Raw genomic sequence first — 20,905 nt, 5'->3', positions numbered from 1 at the left:
TTGAAATTTGAAACTATGATCTTTTCCAGTAAGGGGAGGCCGAAGCGAGGGGGGGGTTGGGGGGCAAAGAGAGAAGAGGAATGTGCCAATCACCAGTGTGATTTATTTTATTTTACCTGCTTATATTTTAATAATCATTTGTAGCACTTGTGATTACAGCCGCTCTGCTGCGCCGTAATGAAATAACATTTGTGCTGGTTTTTGGTAGTTTTTTTTTAAACAATTTGTGTTTAAAAATAAAAATAAAGGCTGTGGTGTTACCTATGGATTGAAGTATTTACAGTTTGGGGGGCCGCTCAGAATTGGCACAGCAAAAGCTTTTGGGAAGTCAGCAGAAGGTCTTGAATTGCAACAGGGTTTCACTGATAACTGATACATTTCTACTCCTGATTTCTCCATTTATTTTTTATTTTTCATAATTCTTGAAAAGAAAATTCAGGCTAAAATAAGGTGGTGAAAGGAAGTAAGATGTGTGCTTTAATAGCCGCGTTTGCATGGCCCGAAATAATTCAGGTAGGAAATGTGCTCCATGGGATAATGTAAAAAAAAAAATTAAAAAGAAGGAAGAAAAAATTTAAAAAGTTAGTTAATCTGAAAAATCCCCAACGTTGCCTTGCAGCGGGTGGTTTTAACGGTGCTGGGGGGGGAGGATATCGCACATATTACTTTATTTTTCCCTCCTGGAGGGCCCAATCCTGAAAGAAGGAGGAACTCGGCCCTTGGAAGCGGAGTCGGCCCCAGCACACGGTGCTGGATCAGGCCCCGCGGGCGATACACGTTTTTATGTGCAGCCCAGAGTCCAGTCATTCATTGAGTCAGAGAAAAACAAAAAGCCTGGTCCCAGTGCCTTATAACACATTTTGGTCTCTCCAGCTGATTTGCGTGGCACTTCTGGAGGATATATATTGTCATTTTTTATAACAAAATCGGGGAAGGGGGTTGTCTTTCTTCCCCCCCCCCCCTCTTTTTTTAATTGTCAGCATAATTTCAATCGGGATAATTTCTGTGCCAAGGCAGAGGGCTGATCTTTAAACTCGCCGTTACACAAAGCAAACAGTGTCTCTGGATGGCCAAACTAACTTTCCAAGTAGGGCATTTCTTTGGAAAATTTCTTTTATGAAAACGCAAGGCAACCTGGAAAGAAAAATTCAGGAAATCTTTGCGTAGCCGCGCAAGTTGTGCTAAGGCTTCCCCTAAACCATGTTTTCCAGTTTTTCCTGTTTCTTTTTATTTCCCCGAAAGGCTGAGAGTTTGGCTTGTCCTCATGTGCCCGTGTATCGGATTTTCTTCTTGATTAAATAGAAACAAAACTATTTTAAAATTTTTTTAAATTTTTTTTTAGATTTTTTTTTTTACATCCTGAGACTTTCTTTTCCTAGGATTTTAGCCTTGGCTGTTGTTCCGTGCGCGGGATGAATCGGCCACCTGACTTTCCTACTCCCCTTCATCCTTTAGGAAACAGAGAGAGAAAACACCCTTCATTGTATTTGTATAGGCAGCTATATTGGCATTTTACTATACTGCCTGCTCTGATTTCCAAATATATCTTAGGGAAAGTTTTACTATACTTTAGACTTCCCCATACAAACATTGATTGGCATCCAAATGTTTAGGATTTGCCAAATTGGCGGGCATACGCTGGCTACACCGCAAGCAGCGGGGTCAGGGAGAGAGCAGAGGGAGATACGCGCTCTGCAAGTGGACTTGCAGGGAGATTTTTAGCTTTTAACTCGTTCTGCCTTTTTTATTTAAAAAAAAAGAATTAAAAAAAAAGGAAAGAGATGGAGTTTTTGAAAGGTCCCCAATCCTTGTACCGGCTCCAGCTGGGTGCTTGTTTGAAGTCGGACCCGGTTTTCGGGGAGTTGGGAACGGAGGTTTTAGGCCGGCGTGAGGTGAAATGGGGATGTGGCGGTGGCTGGGCCGGGGTCCGTCGGCAAGGGGTATGAGTCCTATAAAAACCTCTAAGCACCCTCCTCATTCTCCCCATCCCACCTCGTGAAAGCCCCCCCTGGTTTCTGGAGGCTTTTATGTGTTGATGGTTTCGGTGACACCAACCTTTCTCTGTAACTTTTTTCAGGATGAATTTCATCCCTTCATCGAAGCACTTCTGCCTCACGTCCGAGCGTTTGCGTACACGTGGTTCAACCTGCAAGCCCGAAAAAGAAAATACTTCAAAAAACATGAAAAACGCATGTCTAAAGAGGAAGAGAGAGCCGTGAAGGACGAACTGCTAAGTGAAAAACCCGAGGTAAAGCAAAAATGGGCATCCAGACTTCTGGCAAAGCTCCGGAAAGATATCAGGCCTGAATTTCGGGAGGATTTTGTTCTCACAGTCACAGGAAAAAAGCCTCCGTGTTGCGTTCTTTCCAATCCAGACCAGAAGGGCAAGATGAGAAGAATTGACTGCCTTCGCCAGGCAGATAAGGTCTGGAGGTTGGACCTTGTTATGGTGATTTTATTTAAAGGTATTCCGCTCGAAAGTACTGATGGCGAGCGCCTTGTAAAGTCCCCACAGTGCTCTAACCCCGGGCTGTGCGTACAGCCCCACCATATAGGAGTTTCTGTTAAGGAACTCGATTTATATTTGGCATACTTTGTGCACGCAGCAGGTAAGTGACTTTCTATATCACCTTCTCCAACTTTTCGGTTTAATCTCCGGGCCGGGTGCCGTGCCTCGGCGGCGGCTGCATGAGTTGGGGAGGGAGCGGGGGATGCCGGTTATCGCCTTGCCGGGGTGGCGAGCAGAGTGCCAAAATTTCCCCTCCTCCTCTTCCCCTTCCCTTCCACCCTCCTTTTTATTTTTCCCTTTTTTAAATATTTTAATTTTTCATGGGCTTTTAAGGTGCAGCCGTGTAAAAGCGGCTCTTGTTTTCCCGGGGTTAACGGCGTTTCGGGCATCTTTCGCAGGTGTTATCCTAAATGTTGTCCTAGGAGGGATTGCAGCCGCATGAGGCTTCCTTTATCCTGATTTTTGTGGGAAAGCGGATTGATTTTTATTTGGGGGGAGAGTGGGAGGAAAGACACAAAGGAAAAAAGTTTTTGTATATGCTCTGCACAAAATAGTAGATGGTGAGAAGGTGCCCGAGGCCTGTGGGTCAGGAGTAGCAGGTATCCTCACCCCGTGGGGATGGAGAGTGTAAATCCCGCAGGATTGGGCTCGGGGGGAATGGATAAAACAGTCCTTCGATAGCAAACTTATCTGTCAGGTCTGTACGGCCACAAAACAACCCCCAGGGTAGTCCTGCGGGGAGAGAAATGGCTTTTACCCCTCCACCACCCCCGAAACATCACAGTTTATACACCTAGCAGTGGAGCAGGTCTTGAAACAAATCCCCAGTGTGATAATACTGTGCTTGGCGGCGGGGGGGGAGGCCAAGATGTTTTTTTGCTCGTGATGAAGTTGAAAAATTTTGGGGACCTCTGACTCCAGCGCAAAGCGCGCCCTTGCCTGCGGAGGGACGCGGCGTGCCCAGAGGATGGGCAGTAGGTTGGCAGGATGAAATAATACGCTATTGTAGTTCTCCCGAGCGATTATATCGCGGAAAAATGCGCGCGCGTGAAGTGCTAGGCCCCGGGTTTCGCATCCTGTGCGCACAGGTTCCCCCCCTGCCCCGGGCTTCCAAGTTGAGGGGCTGAAAAAAACCCAGAGGAGCGGAGGGGAGAGGAGTCACATCATTAGAAACCACTTCTAGAAATACCTGTCGGTAAGAACACCGAGCAAATCGCAGCAGTGGGAGGCTGCGTTCCCAGTGCCACCTTCTTTCAGAGGGGCTCGCGGAAACTTTTAGCTACCCCCAAACTTTCTCCGCACCCCGTCCCCCGCAGTGGGTGTTGTTGCAATAGACAATGTTGCCGCTGTGATTCTTTTTCTCTTCCGGGGATGATCCCTGTTCGGAAATAACTTTCGAGTATCCTTATGGTATTTCCTACAGATAAGCTGTGAAATTTACTTTGCACGTCGGTGCGATGTGATAAATCCTATTGCACGTTCACGGCCAAGGGGAGGTAGGCAAATATTGTGAAAAATAGTTTATTTACTCTGCGCTTTATTACGGGGCACGGTGAAAGGATTAGTAATTAATGACTAACTGAAGGGAGGTTGGTGCGCTGCGGGTCCCTTCCCGTTCTGTCACCGGCCCCCAAGGAGACTGGAGACTCGCATCCCTTTTGTCTGCCTCAGTTTCCTCCCCAGATATGCTTAAAGTGCTTTGATACCCATAGCTGAAACCGCTATGTACCGCTATACAGCAGGCAGGTTTTTATTATTTAGGTTTATATATAGCGTGGTGCCGGTACGCGCTGGTCCGTATTGTGTTCCTCCATTAAAAAAACAGCGGAATGACGAAGTGTTTCCTAAAAAACCCAACGCCCTTGGTGCTTAGCCTTGCGCCTAGGGTCACAGAAAGGTAGGACAGGGAGAAAAGGACCGAACCTAGGGGTGTGGAAGTACTTGGCGGAGCTTAGAGAGATCCTCTCCCCGTTATAGCAGTCGGGCAATAGCCGTTATAAAAGTTCAATATTGTGATTAGGGATACACCATCTTATCAGCACGCCGTTGGCAAACAGTAGCCTTGATAGCGAACTCTTTATTTATTTCTCTCTTCATCATCAACAGGCAGCAATTGCACTAATTGTCCTTCGGAGTCGACGTTTGCCGCGGAAACTTAGCGCGGGGCTGGGGCTTGGGTTTGGTTGGTGGGGTTTTATTTTGGGAGGGGGGCGCAGGGGGGGGTGGTGGTGGGGGTTTAGATGTGGGGTTTTGTGTGAGCAGGAACACGCTCCTACAGACCGCACCGCTCCGCGTTTTCGGCCGTTGTTTGCTGATTGCACGCATCGCATTGTGCTCTTAATGCCGTAGCGTACGCTGGCGCCTTCCCCGCTAAACCTCACCGGGGAGGGGGGCAAAAATGCTATTTTTTAGGAGGTAGCGCAGCATGTATGGCTTCGCAGAGGTGTACCGAAAGCCTCCCGTATAGGCTACCTAATTTTTCCTCCCCCCTTTTTTCCCTTTTTCTCCCTTTTTTTCCCCCCTCTGATGTATCCCAGCAGTCTTTGTTACACCTGAACATTGGCCAAGTTGACAGCCATTGGTTCCCGCAGACCCGCAGTAATGGCAGCTTGTGCCGGGTGCGCAACAGGAAAATTACAAAAGGGGGAGAGAAAGAAGAAAAAAAAAAAATACCAAAAAAAAAAAAATATTAAGGGCCCTTTGTCTCAAACTCCACCAGACCTCGCTCCCCAAAATGTATGGACCGCTTGTTTAGAAGGGAAAAAAGTTGCCGGCGCAGATATTAGGTAGGCTGGTCAACTTACATATAGCGGATTTGACAAGCATCTGCTATAGTACAGAAGATTTGTAAACACTAAACAATGTTTTTACCTCCTTAAAAGTTTTGAGAAGTTGCCAGTATTGGCAGGAGGCACAGACTCCGAAACGTGCTTGAAGATACGTGCCAAAAACCATTGTGACCTTTTCACCCAGAGTGCTCGCTTCTCTTTTTTCTTGTGGGTTTTTTTTTCTCCCACCACCCCCCCCTCCAGTCCCCCCTCCCGCCATCATCTATTTTTTTGGGGGGGAGGAGAGAAAAGGGGGGGATTGTTCCCTTCCAAGATGCCCTTATTCAAGATGACTTCGGCAACGAGATGTCCCTTTCCTTCTAAACATGTACAGTAATTATTGCTTTGAATCCGCGCTTTTTCTTCAGTAGGCACTATCATCTGTAAGGGAACACATGTGCACAGATTTAAATGGTGCTTCTTACAAAGCTACTGAAATCAATTATTCTCCTTAAGAACTGGCTAGAAAGAGAAAACAAAAATATGCAAATGGGCAAACTACATGTCATTTACGCTTTAAATAAATAAAAAAGAAGGGGGGGGGGGGAGAAAGAAATGGTAAAAGGAAAGGAAGATCGGTGTTTTGTGAATTAGGGGTTGACCAAAAAATGTATTGAAATCTAGAGTATTGCTCTCGGTTTGCAGTTTCTAATCTGCTTAACTAAAAGCAGGCGGCGTTTTCATACCCTGAACTTGGGTTTGCTTTTTAGTTTTCACTTATTCTGCGCTTGTATCAAATGACAAGTTGGAAACCATTGTGGCAAACCGTTTTCTTTGTGGGAGTCGAACAGTAAAGCTAATTTATGACCGGTCCTTTACCAGATGATCTGTATCAGAATCTACAATATACTAGGCACGTGGCAAGGTCACAATTTAAGTTGTTAAGGTCACAACCTTAGCCACCAGGCATTTGACCTTTTAGATAAAGTTAACCTTTGTTCATTAGTAGGCACTCAACCGAGAACTTTCTGGAGTTTTTTACTGCTTTGGAGTTCCTCCTGCTAATGTGATCAGATTGGAGAATGGATTCGTGATGGAAGTAGTTAAATTTTGCAAGAGGTCGCAGTTTTTAGAGGCTTCTCTGGTGGACAAAGCTGGATGGGAGGCCAGGAGGCGATGCCGCTGGTGCCCGGCTTATTTTTTCGAATGGCCAGCGTTCTGCGCTTGGGGTGAGAATTAAGCTAGTGAGGTTATCTGTGGCGTGGAAAATCTTTTAAGCTTTCAGTGGGACATTTAAAAAAACCCCAACTTTTAAGAAAAAAAAAAACCACCGGTGTAGGGGTTTATTTCCATGAGCTCGTGTGTCTCTCTTGTTTGCGCTCAGAATAAAAGCCAGCGGAGATGCAAGAAGCCAGCTTTACTTCTGCCACTGTGAAAATTTACTTCACATCTCAATATGCCGTGTGGCTAATTGCCTGGGCAGTAGCATGTCGCACATGACCTTGAACTTTTAAGCAGATCCCCTTTTTTTTTTTTTTCTACCTTCCCATCGGTGGATTTAAAAGATTTCTACTCTGGTTGCCCCAAAGAGGCACCGATGGGAATAACCCAAAGATTAATTAGCGCAGAAAACCACCTCAGGATAGCCAAAATACCCGTGGAGGTATCGAGGAGCCTGAAAAGTACCCAAAGCTTCTGCGCTGTAATCTTTTAGTACAATCGGTATTGATTGTTGCTGCATTAATCCCGTTAATAGCCGCAGCCGGTTCGGCGTGTTGCAGGGATGCGAGAGGTGTCCTGACAACGCCGTACATCACCCAAAGAGCTGTCGCAGCGTCTTCAGCTCCTGGTAGCTGCTTTGCAGAAGTGGAAACTCTGGCCGGCGCGTATAGGAACACGCACCATATTGTTTACTTAATTACGCCGTCGCCAAGGCTCGTTTTCAATTATTTAGCCGACTTCCTCGCTTTGTGCCGGGGCCGCGTTCATTATTTAGCTTCAAACCCAAAAAAGGGCTTTTGCTGTGCTCTGAGGTTCTGATGCGTTTTACTTTTGTTTTGGCTACGTTATTGTCATTCCATCATACAGTAATCCAGATAGCCGTGATATGCAGATTGGCCAGATGGTCATGTTAACAGATTGAGAACCCACTTCCCACTGCTAAAGAGCAGGTGTAAGATCAGTGGGCTCTTTTTTTTTTTTCTCTTTTTCCTTCTTTCTCCCCCCCCCTCCTTCCCCTTTCCTCCCAAGTTTCAACCAAAATGCTCTTTAGGCACCTCATAAGGGTAGTTAGAAAGGAGTGCGTTTCAAACTGTGTTGGTTCTGTAGAGATAATACATGATATACGTCGGTTTTACGCGTATCTCAAGACTTTTAAAGCATCCCTGGCATTCCCTCTGTGTATACTTCTTTCAAAAACCTACTTCCAGCCTGTGGCTGTCCCAGCATACACCCAAATCGGTCTTTTTGCCAACAAAAAAAGGGGAAAAAAGTTTGGTTGGCAGTGTTAACAGCCCCAACACACTTCTACGAACAGCTTACATTTAGTGAAAAAAATAAAACCTCAACAGCTTTGCCCAGGGTATTTCATGTCCAAATTTCAAACTGTTCAGTGTTTATCTGAGATTTTAATGTTTGGGTTCTCGCAAGGTGGGGTTTTGGGTTTTTTTTCCTCCATTAATTTTTGCCAGAGTGAGATGTCTATAGTTTTAAAGAGGAAAACAAATACCCTACATGAAAATGCCTCATGGTATTTCTGCCCTCTGAGAACTCCAGGCAAAGGCAGATTTTGTGTTGCTTATGAAAGGTGCCCATAAAAAGTGAGCGGTGGGAGCCTGGGTCTGTATCTTAGTCAGGAGAGGTGGGGAGATGACAGCCACAGGTCCTTGACACCCCAAATTTTGTGCAGACACACCGCCCCCCACCCTTCTATCTGTGGCGTGCACGAAACAAGCCGATCCGCACCCCCGGCGTGGTGCAGAAAGATACCTCCATCTATCGATGCGCTGCGCTTCGGGGAGAGGGACCGGCCGCTCTCTGCAGCCGTGAGCAGGGCGGTAGCTGACAGAAGCAGGATTTAGGTGGGACAACTGCTCTCCCCGCGCAACTGTAACTGAGCCGGTGAGTATCCGTGATAATTCGGATACTAACTGGTGCGGCACTTGGGACAGTCTGCTCTATCACGAACCCCTGGCAGGCGTTCAGTCATGTGGTTTAGCTTTCCCCTTTCTCCAACAACAACAACAACAAATAAACACGGGATAAAGACATATTTCATATGCCCGGGATGTTTTCCAGGTGATGGGTTCAGCCGGTATGAGGGTGGGTTATTTCTATACCTCCCTGCTGCAGTGGGCTTCGAGGTGCAGAAGCCCTTTGCGTGGTTAGAAAACAAGTTGCCCGATGCTGCTGGCTTGTCTGCGAGCGGCTGCACTTTTATATTTCCCTTCTTTTTCCACCCAATGATGAATAGCATTAATTTAGATCTATTTAAGGCGAGTGTGGGAGAAACCACAATCTTTGTTGTGGTCACTGCTGTACACAGCGGGGCTGAATGTTTCTCTTGGTTGAGGCCTCAAAGCTGAATCTGGAGAACCCAAAACATCGTGTCAGCTTTTCAAACCCTTCAAAGAGACAGTGGAATCCTAATTGTTCATAAAACCCGCTATTTATTATTACAATTATGTATTTTCTCCCCGTTCTGATGTAAAGGAAAGGGCATCCCTCGCTTTCTGTGCCTTGAGCTTCTTCGCAGCTCCTCCTTCTCCTCCTCCCCTCCACGCTTTGGGTTCAGGCCCTGGCCAAGGCTTTCGCAACCAGCATACAAACCCCAGCCTGCTGCCCCTTAAACCCTCAACCTCTCCCCAAAAGCCTGCATGTTGCCACGTGCATCCCAAAGCTGGACCCTCCGGGCCTCGGGTACAGAACCGTTGTTGGTAGGGTGGCGTTTGGGGCATCCTCATTGGGAGCCACAGGTCTGGCTCTGCCCGTGCTCCTTTCCACAGCAGGCAGGGGCTGGAGCTGCTGATTAAATTACAGGCTGTAAATTCAGGGCAAATTATTTTAGCCTCCTAACGGCAGCCGACCCTGAAGGTTTCCTTACGACAGTGAGGGCTCGCCGTAGATAAGAGCTGTCGGTGGACTGAAATCCACTTTGGTCGCTTTGGTTTTCCTGTTCGTGCAGTGCTCCTCGTTTGTTTTTATCTTGGGCTGCTGTTAATTATCACCTGCGTTACGGAAGCCACCGAAAAGCCCGGCTGGGATCATCGCATGGGTCATGGTGCCTGTGACGTGCAGGCAGTTTGCGCCCAGAAAGTTCTTCAGAGGGATTGCTGTGTTTTGCACCCATTGTGAGTGTAGCACCCTGGCCAATCCCCTCATTGCGGCGTAATTAATTTTGAAGAGATAACAGCATATTTATGTAATATTTTTCCTGAGGTGTTTCTAGCGAGCGTGGCTCCAGGTCCCCACCCAGGGAATGGATGCGGGTGCCTGAGCTCGGCCCTGTGTGTGGCGTCCTCATGGCTTGGCACATAGGAGGAGGATGTGGCTCCCATGGTGCAGGTGGATTCAGGCTGGATTCGTAGCCGCTGCCTGCAGAATACATGAGGGCCTCCATTTTGTGTGCCGGACTCTCACATGCGAGTGCAAAATGGAGAGCCGCGCCGTTGAGTTTTGCCTATAGCGGAGCGTGTAGGCAGACATTGCCCATGGTTCCCGCATGCCACAGTGCATGCAGACCCATGGCAAGGTCCAGAAGGGGGTACCCTGAGCTTATACATCCATCGGTTCCTCCTAAAGGGGGTCTTGGTCTCTCCTCTGGTTCCTTAACACCCACCCTCCCTCTCCGAGCGCTGTCCCGCTATCACGGCGAGCCAGCACGTTGGCTCTCGGGCTGGCATGAAGGACCTCAGGGAGCCTTTCTCCTTCCCTGCAGGCTTTGGTACACATCAGTGCCATTAGATTAGCCAGATAAAATCAAGGCAGGTTTAACGACACGCTATTCTGAAAGTTTCCTGGACTTTATTGTTCATAACTTGGACCTGAGTCGGGTTATTTACACATGAGGATTGAAAAGCTGCAAACAACTGTGTGATTTTTAGGGGCTGAAAGCAATTAGCATATGTGGGTAGGAGGATACACTGCATGTCTGCGTTCCTTTAAAATATAAATCACGGTTATTTAATTATGTTTTGAGAGGGCAGATTTAAGGATATACTGCAAAATGCATTACCTATTATACCAACACGATAATCTTATTAACCTTGCTTTCTACTTTTTAATTTTATTGTGCACCCTGTACAACTCTTATGATATCAAAAATAATTACTAGGAGAACACATGATGTCAGAGGTCCGATATGACATTTATCTTCGCAAGTGAGGAGACGGCTATCTCGTGCCTGGCATAGCAGCACGGGAGGCATCAGCCAGGTCCGCACCGGGGAAGGGGAGCAGGGATAAGGTACCATCAGATGCCCTTTAACATGTACCAGCACATGTTTGCAGATCTGTGTTGTAGCTGGAAGCTGGCTTGACCAAACATGATGCAATCCAGCATCAGCAGACCTCCTGCAGTAGGAAGGCTGAATGTTTTACTGCATGTACCGTGCAACTCCCATAGGCGAGCCGGCGTTTTTGGGATGGCTCCGCTCATCCAGCCGGTTGGATCTCCGCTTAAACCCCACGTCCTCCATCTCATGCCTCGTGAGAACAGCACCTCTCTTTCTCTCTCTCTCTCTCTCTCTCTCTTTTATTTGTTTGGTTTTTTTACCCCATTTCTCCTCACATTTGATACATGTTGATATTTCCCCCTCACTTCGTGAGGGAATGGGTGAGGGCGATGGGCGAGGGGAAACAAATGCCATAATAATATCCCTTTTCAGAAGAATATAGTTTAATTTTGTGTGTGCGTGCAGCAGCTGCCATTGGCAAGCTGTCATCTTTGTTGCCATGGGCCGGGTTGTTGGGGTTTTTTTTTTTTGCATGTGTGCCAGGACATGATTGGATGTTTCAGCGTGTTCATGTTTTGGGGTGAGATGTATCTGCAGCAAGGCACAAAATTATCACGGGGTTGGTGGGTGTCCAAGGCCAGGTTATTCATCCAGGTGAGCTGGTTGTGCTGGAAAGGGTCATCCAAGTGTGGTACCTGGTGGCTGGTTGGTCGATGAGGTAAAACTCACTGGTGTGACCCGCTGGATGTTCACAGAATCACAGAATTACAAGGCTGGAAAAGACCTTTAAGATCATTGAGTGTAACTGTTCGAGTCCTATGCTAAACCATATCCCTAAGTGCCTGATCTACCCTCTCACATCATGTTTCGATGATGTGAGAAGGTTGCTTTAAACCATCATGGGAGGGTTTATCATTGAGGTCTCCTCCAGCAGGACATCCACGGGATGCAGCTGGAAGCCCCCGGTCTTACCTATGGGGACTGGTGGGTGGGTTTCTCCTGCCTGCCTCACCTACCTGGTGCACACATCCCATGGGAGGTCCTGTCCATCCCCAGCTCTCGCTGGCACCGCTGGACAGTGGCACTGGTAGGGTTGTGCCATCTAACACCCAGTGATACACAGGCTCTGGGCAGGGCTAATGGTATAGATGAGGACGGATCACATCTTCCACAGGGTGTAAAACTCATGCAACGTCACCCACAAGAGCTGCAGGTGCCCTCAAATCCTGTGGACCTGCCACTGTGGCACTTTGCCCTGGCCACAGAGGTGTAGCGAGCGTTGGTCCTGCTCCTTGGTTTCATCCCTTTGGCATAGACACGGTATGCATGTAGCATCAGCGCCTAAACAAAGTCTAAACCTGCTCTGCCCCTCTTAGTCTCAGCACTAGTCCTAAACCAGAGCACCGGGTGAGGGGAAAGTTTGGAGGGTGAGTGCAGGCGCCGTGCGCAGCCTGCCGAAGCTTTCAGGAGAAAGAAAGGACGAGGAACTAAATGTAAAGTGTTGAGACAACCTCATTCATGTCGTATTTTTCCGCGTCTACAGATTTAGTCTTGTGTGTGAGGGACAGATAATGAGCTGCGTGAGCTTTGTAATGAGCATCGCGTCTGGTTAAATTACCATTTTTGTGTTTAAAGCCAGTATGTGTGTTACAAAATACCTTGTAAGGCACTGAAAGAACAGGGATGAACCCCCTGTAAAAGTATCAAAAGACAAGTTAGTTGTTAACGTTTTATTGTCAAGGTGAACACTTCCTGGAGATTTTAATGCAGAAACACACTGTCAATCAGATTTCATCCTCAGGATGTTCGTTCAAACTGTTGTCTGATCTTTTTACCCAATGAGGTTTTAATTTGTTACGGAAGAAAACAGCCAAATGCATGAGTGATGCTGGAAACTTAGGGTAAAATTTAAATTCAGTTTTTTTCTTCTTTTGCTTTTAAGGCTAAGTATTTTCAAGTAAATCAGAAGAATGAATTCTTTGTATCAGAATGCTTTTCTAAAGCCTGGCTATTGTTGAGATCCCTTTTAGGAAGGATGGCCACTGCAATGCTCTTATTGTGTGATGACGAGGACTTCTCCTGACGCGATGAGGACTTCATTAAAAATAGCCAGCAAACCTATTTATGTTTGTTTCTGTGTTGAAAAGTAAAAAGTGGTCGTCACTAAGCTAAAAAGTAAATCCCACATCACTTTATGTGGAAGCCGTTTACCTGGCAGCAGGAGCATCAGCCTATATAGTAGGAGCTGAACCCTTGTGAGCATAGGTTGGGTATTGCTGGAAAAGTTGGGAAAAAGACAGGCCAGTCAGGTAAGAAGTGGGATTTTTGTGGTCAGGACTTAGTGTTTTTTCCTGTTGTAGAGAAAGACATCGGCTTCAACGGCTCTAGTTTCAGTTCTTCTAGGCAGGTGCAGTTATAAGCACCCAGGCACGGGGCTCGGTGCTGGTTGGGGATGCACATTTGTGTCTCAGAACCTCATCTACAAGGTGTCTGTTCTTTGTAGCGTGGATGTATCAGCAGAATCCCATGCCTGTACATTTAAATGTGGACATTGTTTCTGATGAAAAGCTGGAGGTCAAAACCCGATGGGAACGGAGAGCGGACTGGCTGTTTTCCATGTGCACAGTTTTCAGTAACAAACTCTTCCCTCAAAAAAAGTGAGATGTGCCCCAGCAGTTCTGGGGCCTGAAGCTGTCTGCCTGCGGTGTGAGGGTGGTATGAGCAGGGTCCCCATCCTGGCATGGAGCTCGGTGATTTGCTGCGGTCCCGTGCGGTGCGGAGCGATGGGCTGCTTGTGTGCTGCAGGGTTGGGATGCATGCGTCGCCCTGCGGCGTGCTGAAGGATGCTGCTGGCATGGCCCTGGAAAAAAACAGGCGTATAGAGTTTTCATTTCTGAAAACCTACTTGGTAGAGCAGCTTTTTCTGTAAGATGGGTCGCTGAGACAGTCGTGCTTTGCTCCCCATTCCCGGCAGGATCGTTCCCTGCTATTCCCCTCTGCAAGTGGCTTCATCTCCCTGGGGCTGAGTTACCCTCCTCTGCTCAGTGCCTTCATCCCCGCTGCGGGCTATCGAGCTCGTGCGGTCCAGCCCAGCTCAGGGTCCCAGCAGCACTGCCCTCAGCGGCTGGGGTAGGCATAGGGAAGGCAACAATGTAAAGTCAGGATATGCAGAGTGTTTGGGAAGAGTGAAACAAGGCAATTTGGGAAGAAAACGGGACGTTTCTGCCCACACAGCTCCCAAATACAGGCCTGCAGTATCCCCAAGTCAACAAATAGGCTTTGAAAGCCGCAAAAAACTTTCTCTGGGTGCCCCAGCAGTGTTGGATGTTAATAATATTCCCTGGTTAGAAGGGGTGGAGGATTTCTCAGACACTCCTGCTCACATACATCGTGTTTGGAACAAGCTTCGGTCCACCTTAGCAACTCCTCCTGGGAACTTTGCAGCTCCGTGCTCAGGCTGCCCGTGCGGCTTGAGGACGGGTCAGCAGCCATGGAGGCATTTAACATTTTAATTGCCTTCCTATACCGATTGACCTGTTTGTTTGGATTATATCTCTTTTTCATATTAAAAAAAAAAAAAAAAAAGAAAGAAGGGGGGGAAGAAAACAAAGGAAGTACAGTGCTGTGCACAGAACAGTTATTAAAAACAGTTGGGAAGCATATAAAAGGTACTGTTTGTGTGAGAAACGGGACAGCTGTGATGGTCTATTGGGAAAGTGTGTACAGATGGTGGTAGGGAGGGGAATGATGACTACATGGCTGATAAATGAAATACAAAAAGCATTAAATTGGTGATCTTTTTAAAGAGTACGTTTTTGGTTAGCATTTTTGGTGCATCATTAGGGCTCTTTGTCTGGCTCTTATTTAGCCAGGAAGTGCGGCTACTCTTCGCGCATTTGTGGCTCTGATTTTGTTTACAAATAAGGAGGCTGCTTAATAAATCGCGTACCGTGGAATTATTAAAGAAGATAATTAAGCACACGGTTTTCCCCTACGTTGGGAATGGCGCGGGATCGTCCTAAAGACCTGACAATGCCACAAATGCAGTTGGGCTCGAATTAGTTACGGTAACACGTGGGATTTCCTGGAGCCGAAACAGATTTCTTTGTTTTGCAAGAAGTGGGACCCGGTGGTACGAGCTGGGTTTGGGGAGCGAGGCTTCGGTGTGTCCTGGAAGGCAAATCACTTGGTGTTTTGACTTTATTTTAAGTGAGATTGTGGTCCTGGAGGTGATGGTACCCAGTGACTGGTGCCTGGCTGTGGTATCTGGGGGGTTCGGGGCTCCCAGGGGATGCAGGGGCCTCATCCGGCGGAGGCAACGAAGGAAGGATGGAGAGTCAAAGATAAAATTTTCCCCTGTAGCTCACAGGAGAGGAATCCCCTTCTTCCTATCCTTAGCAGAGCTTTATCACATCCCTTCTCACGGAGCTCATTCACCGGGAGGGTTAATGGAAATGAAGGCAAAATCGGGGTGTTCCTGCACACTGCTATAGAGAGATGGCCACTCAAACGAAGCAGACCTCAGTGCGGGGATCTTTTTAAACTAAGAGGCAAATAATCCCCCTTCTGCTGGTGTTTCATCCAGTTTCCAGCTGAAATACTTCCCGGTTTCTCTTCGCCTTCCCTCTCACCCACCCATTGCTTGGCGTTCCTGCTCATTGTTTCTGGGTGCCATCAACAGACATAAAGCACTTCCCTTAATAATGAATAACCTTTGGAAATGCCGCGCTTTGCCGTGTACCAGCCCAGTGTCTGGCCGCCCTGTGAGCCCCAACCACATCACCATCCCACCTTGTGGAGGGAGGACACAGACCACCGGTAACCCCAGCACCCCACTTGTGGGGTGGCATTGTGCTGCTAAAGGGGGTGGGGGGTCAACAAACCACTATGGGAAGAACCTGCCCAGGGAGTATTTTTGCAAAGCCCTGTTGGTTGCGGGTTTATCGACGCTTTGGATTTTGTTGATTTACAAACCTTCTAAAACTTTTAACACGCCACTTTGGGGTTGATTTGCTCTCCTGACACAGTATCACAAACCCCTCTTGTTACCAGACGTGATGAACGACATGTTTCCCTGTGCGTTTTTTTTTTGGGGGGGTAGCAAAGTAAATTTTCTTCTCCATCTTCTTGAAATGTAGAAAATAAGAAAGTTTTTTTTTTTTAAAAAAAGGTTTAATGTGAAGAAAATATATGACAACTTGATAGATTGCTTGGGATTTCAGTGCAGTAATTGCACAAAGTAGGTTGTGATTTTTATTTCTTATTTTACAGATGCAACGCATTAAAGAGAACAATAGACAAAGAGACCTATAGCACGGGGATGGAGAGACCATCCTGGCCAACTTCTCCAAACCCCTTCCAAATTTGGGTTATTAACTATCACAGGAATATATTTCTTGCAGTGACGCCGTACGTTTTCTTGGCCGATCGGACCTTGATTTGCTTGTGGGTTTTCTGTGTGCCTTGTCTGTAGATGTGCTTCATTTTTAAGAAGAAAAGGGTCCGTTTCACTTGTGGGCCATGGTAGAGGGAGGATGTAGTGATACCTGGGCATGTGTGCGATGCCTCAAGTTGCAGGTGATTCCTTCTAATAAATAGTTTGGGTTTTATTGAGATGGACATGTGCTCTCTGATAGCTTCACTTAAGTAGACAAGTCCAAGAGGTGTTTTTAAGAGCTGCGGTGGTGGGTACCCCAGAGGCCGTGGGAGCAGCCAGCTGGTAGAGATGCTGCTGAGGATGGTACCAGTCTGACTGGATGCTACCGGTGGATGGTACCAGTCCGACTGCGGTGCTGGCCTGGCAAACAGCTGCTGCCAGCACAACCTCGTCAGCAGGAGGCGCGAACGAGGATGTGTTTCAGAAGCATGGAGGTCTCCCTCCTCCTTTCCCACAGCACGGAGTGAGCGTTGCACTAGGCATCCACTTGCTGTCCCCACGATGGGAAGCTGGGTTTGCACACGAGTGGTTTTACCCACCGTCACCGAGAGCAGAATCGGCCACCGCAGCGCGCGGTCTGGGCGTGTGGATCTCCTCCAGACCCACTTCGGGGCGGCTGGGGACAGGGTCCACCCTCCTCTTGTTATTCAGCTGCTATTTTGGTCTCTCCTTCGGGGTGTGCTGCCAACAAGGAGGGAAGGGGCAGCCACAGAGCGTACAGGGTCTCTTGGTGCTGCCCTGAGCTTTGAAAGAAAAGGTGAATTCTCACCGATGCAGCAGTTTGTGCCTTTCATTAGTTACTAATTTTACACTCACAAAAATAATTCTCTATCGGTGGTGGTTGATGGCAGAGCCTGGCCACGATGTATGCCCATGATCTACAACTTGTGTTCCCAAACTTTTACTGTTTTTTTTGTTTTGTTTTGCTGTAGGGAACTCGGTCCTGCCCAGAACAGAGGACCCTCAGCTTCATTTGAGTTGGGGTAGTGCCCAGCCCCGGAGCCGGAGCCCCGTCCCCGGCAGGGGCTGGGCAAAGCAGCGCTGCTCCCATCAGCAGACTACAGGAAGGCAACTATTAAAAGTAGAAAGCTATTAAGCAGTCAGGTTTTTATTATGCTTTAGTGTTTTGTTTAAGTCTCTTCTTAATTGGTTGATTAATGTAAGCGAAGTCCTTTTCTCCCCCACCATCTCTACAGATGGCAAATGGTAGGTCCCAACTGTCATTGTGCGCAAAAAAGGTTATGGTTCAAAGTCAGAGATACAGAGATACCACGATAATCAATCATAGGAACTTGTCTTGCTGTGCCCGGCCAGGCAAAAGTTAGGCTTGGTACTAATATTCCCTCCAAACCCATCCAGAGGGATTTCTTTTCACTTTATTTTGGGGGGGCAGGGGGCAGGATGACTTGCTGCAAACTTTCCGCTGCCGGATCCGGGTGCGTTTCCATAAATCCAGGCAGAGCCGCAAGCGGCCGCGGTGCCGGTTAGCGCGGCCAGGGCTTTTCTCCTCCTCGGCGTCCTTCTCCTTGGCAGGCTCTGTACGAAAGCAGGAACCTTGCTGCTAAAAAAATGAGCCCAGAAGGAATAAAGAGCATCAGGCCTGCTCTAGAGAATTACCTTGAAATATCTGTCTTTGAAACTTTTTTCCTTTTCTTTTTTTGGGTGGTGTTGGTTTATTTTATTTTATTTTTAATCTAAGGAGGTGATTTATTGAGGCTAACTTCCTTCTCAGGATGAAGCCTAGAATTATGTTTCTGGTATTGATCCATAAAGAGGATTTGCATTTTATTCATACTATAAAAGTGCTTTTAATGGAGACATCGCGGTAATTGAATTTATACTGTGTGTAACTATCAAAGTATCTTTTTAATTATTTTATGTTATGTAATACAATAACTAAATCCAGAGCCTGTGAAAGGGGGATGGCTGTACTCTGTCCTTAGGAGTAACATATATAGCTTTTAATATTCTAACGGTGGAATGCAGTTAAGGACATTCTTTATTTGAGGGGGAAAAAAAAGAGAGGGTTGAGAGAGAGAGAGAGAGAGGAGAAAGATTTCATTACATTCAGCACAGTATGAGACTAAGTCAAAGTAGTTTTGCTAATTAAATTCAATTGCTATCCATTAGACCAATGGAATGAGATGAATCTACCATATAGCTGACACAGCACAGGTATGCAATTTGGCTAAATGGCCATTTCTGAACTGCAGCACGCCTTTCTCTGCTCGCTCGGGGTTTGGGCTTGGGTTTTTTTTTTCTCTGGGCTCACAGTTCCTGCACGGAGAGATGCTGGGCAGCCCCGATGCCTCTCAGGGAACACTGGCATGTGTTGGGGTAGGCGGGCTCACCCGCCCCAATGCTGGGCAGCCCCTGATGGGTCTCAGGGAGCGCAGGGACATGTTGGGGTCGGCAGGCTCACCCACCCCAACGCTAGCACTTTGAGCAGTTTAAAATGGGCTGGAGTAAGCTCATAAAGCCCAAAGGAGAGATGGGTGGGGGATTATTTTGGGGCGGTGGGGGGGTTCATTCGTGGATATTTCCTTTCAGTTGCTGCAGGAGTGAGTCCGACTTACCAAAGCGGCTCGAAATGCAGCGAGCAGGGTATGTTTGCCGGCGTTTTGGCATAAGATACTACTGTGGGGAAGATTTTGTATGTCAGATGGAGAAGTCTCCTACCCCAGTGAAATGACAGGAATACCTCCGAAGCATTGGCGGAGGCAAAATTTTGACAGCCAGCAAAGGCTGCGGCGCTGCTGAGCGCACAGATTTGCACTTCCTGCCAAGATTAAAACGGGCTAAACCCAAAAAGGGTATCAGGGATTGTCACTTTGGGAAGGAATAACACCTTCGTGTCACGCATAGAGGCAAGGGCTGCCGTCAGCCTTGGAATACTTCTGGTTTCCTGGGATCTTGTGAGCTCCCGTGCAGTGGTCAGGACTGGGAGGACAGGGGAAAAAAACCCATAAAAAAATACAAGGCAAGCGTGGTGGAAGATTTTGCACCTTTCCCTGGTTGGATGCTGGAGCTCAAGTTCCAGTTTTGCCTCTTGTTGGAGCAAATCTTGTCGAGGTCTGGGGAGTGTGGTGTGAAGGAAGCCCCTGAACTTCACTTTCTGCTTCTGATTAGCAGCCACGGTGTGTTTTCCTTCCAGCTATATTTAGTGAAAGGAAAAAAAATCACTAAGCTGGGCTGGAAAAAAAAAATAAAAAAAATAAAGGCCCAGCAGAAAACTTGGGTCATTTAAGCTTCTCTTTTCCTATGTGGTATCCTTAAATTTCCTCCCGAGCGCAAACCGGTGATGCTTTTTATGATCAATCTTTGGGGTCGGGGTATTTGCTCAATGGAACCCAGACAAATAAATGTGAAGAAAAGCATCCTGCTTTAAAAGAAGGAAACAATTAAACCTCCTACTTTGTTATTTACAGTAACTACCTTTTTTTAACAATTGTAGAGGTCCGAATGAAAGTAGCAGTGTGAAGAGGGAAATGTGGGAACTTTCATTTGTCGAGACTTTCGCATTTCTTCTGCTTTACAGCCATCAGAAAAGAGATTGTTGTGCATTCTATTAAATACTGCCAGTATGATTAATTTAAAGGGTTACATTTTATTGAACCCTGGTGTAGATGTTCTTTGTCAACTCACATTCACTGCTAGTTAGAGTGTGTGTCGCATTTATCAAAACTTTCTGGAGCCCCTCTCACCTCATTAGCATGTGAATCTCTATTGAGCAGTTAATGTCCGTTACAGCGAGAGTGCTCAATTCTTGTTTTCAATAAGCCAGTTGTAAAATGTCAGACTGTCACTTACAATATAAAAAAGCAAAAATGATGGTATTTGTAAAAATGTTATCACCTCATAAAAACAAATTGTAAAGACATGAAAGTGATCTTGGTATGCTTTGCTTTCAGAAGTGAGTTAGTACAGCTGCTTTAAATACCAGTTGTCTGGATTCCCACACTTTCCTACCAATGGAGAGGTTTACACAAGCATAATTTAAGTTACAATTACCCTAATTAACATCTCATTTGCATAAATTGTTGAAGTCAAAACAACAAAGAATTGCTTAAGAAGCTTAACCCTATTTGTCCAAAATAAAGAGATGAGTTTTCACTTTGCGATCAAAATTGGCAGGTTCATTATGTCAGAGCGAGAATACAAACTGAAGTTATACTATTAATTAATACTTTACATTTTTATCATCGGGCTGTGCTTCTCCTCTTCACAAAGGTGTGAGATTCCAAAACATCCCACTCTTGCTGCTGGAGGTGCAGAGCTGTCAGGTGGGGAGTCCACGGAGCAGTGCTGGGATTGGGAAAACTCAGCCCCACATCCCTTATTGCGCGCACGTGAGAACCCCGGCTTAGTCTGCTCCGTCTGGGAAGAGGGACTGGGGAGGAGATCATGTCCAGTGTGGCCTGAAAGCTCTCACCCCGGGCTTGTAAAATGGTGTGAAGAGGCCAAATGATGGTGGTGACAATAGCAATGGCAGGTGAAGAGACCCGTGTCCTCCCAGGGCTGAGCTGGCTGCTTCAACCTGGGTTGACCGAGTGGTTTCAAACTTCCCAAGGCCACTGTGAATTTCAGCCCTTACCTCAGAATAGGGAAGTATGGAGAAAAAGCACTGTGAAGTAGGTTCAACACTCTTTATTTCTTTGTAAAAATGCAGTTAATCTTCCAGTTATGGTCTTGGGGCGATGGTGCAGAGGAAAATCCAGTGCTTGTTGGTAAGTCCTGGT

At 46.9% G+C, this 20,905-nt stretch overlaps 1 protein-coding gene across 1 annotated transcript in view; it reads left to right on the top strand.

Moving 5' to 3' along the window:
• Positions 1-20,905, top strand: part of NFIA (nuclear factor I A) — a gene marked incomplete at its 5' end in the record, with an annotated part of 353,459 nt that overhangs the window by 106,545 nt on the left and 226,009 nt on the right. The window contains one exon of the mRNA XM_084266547.1: positions 2,078-2,609. Coding sequence (XP_084122673.1) covers positions 2,078-2,609 — 532 coding nt within the window. The remainder of the gene's footprint in view (positions 1-2,077; positions 2,610-20,905) is intronic.

This window comes from Gallinula chloropus (assembly GCF_964237585.1).
Source record: "Gallinula chloropus genome assembly, chromosome: 6".
Classification (NCBI taxonomy): Eukaryota; Metazoa; Chordata; class Aves; order Gruiformes; family Rallidae; genus Gallinula; species Gallinula chloropus.
The sequence above is the reverse complement of the archived record's forward strand: the minus strand, read 5'-3'. Positions and strand labels throughout refer to the sequence as shown.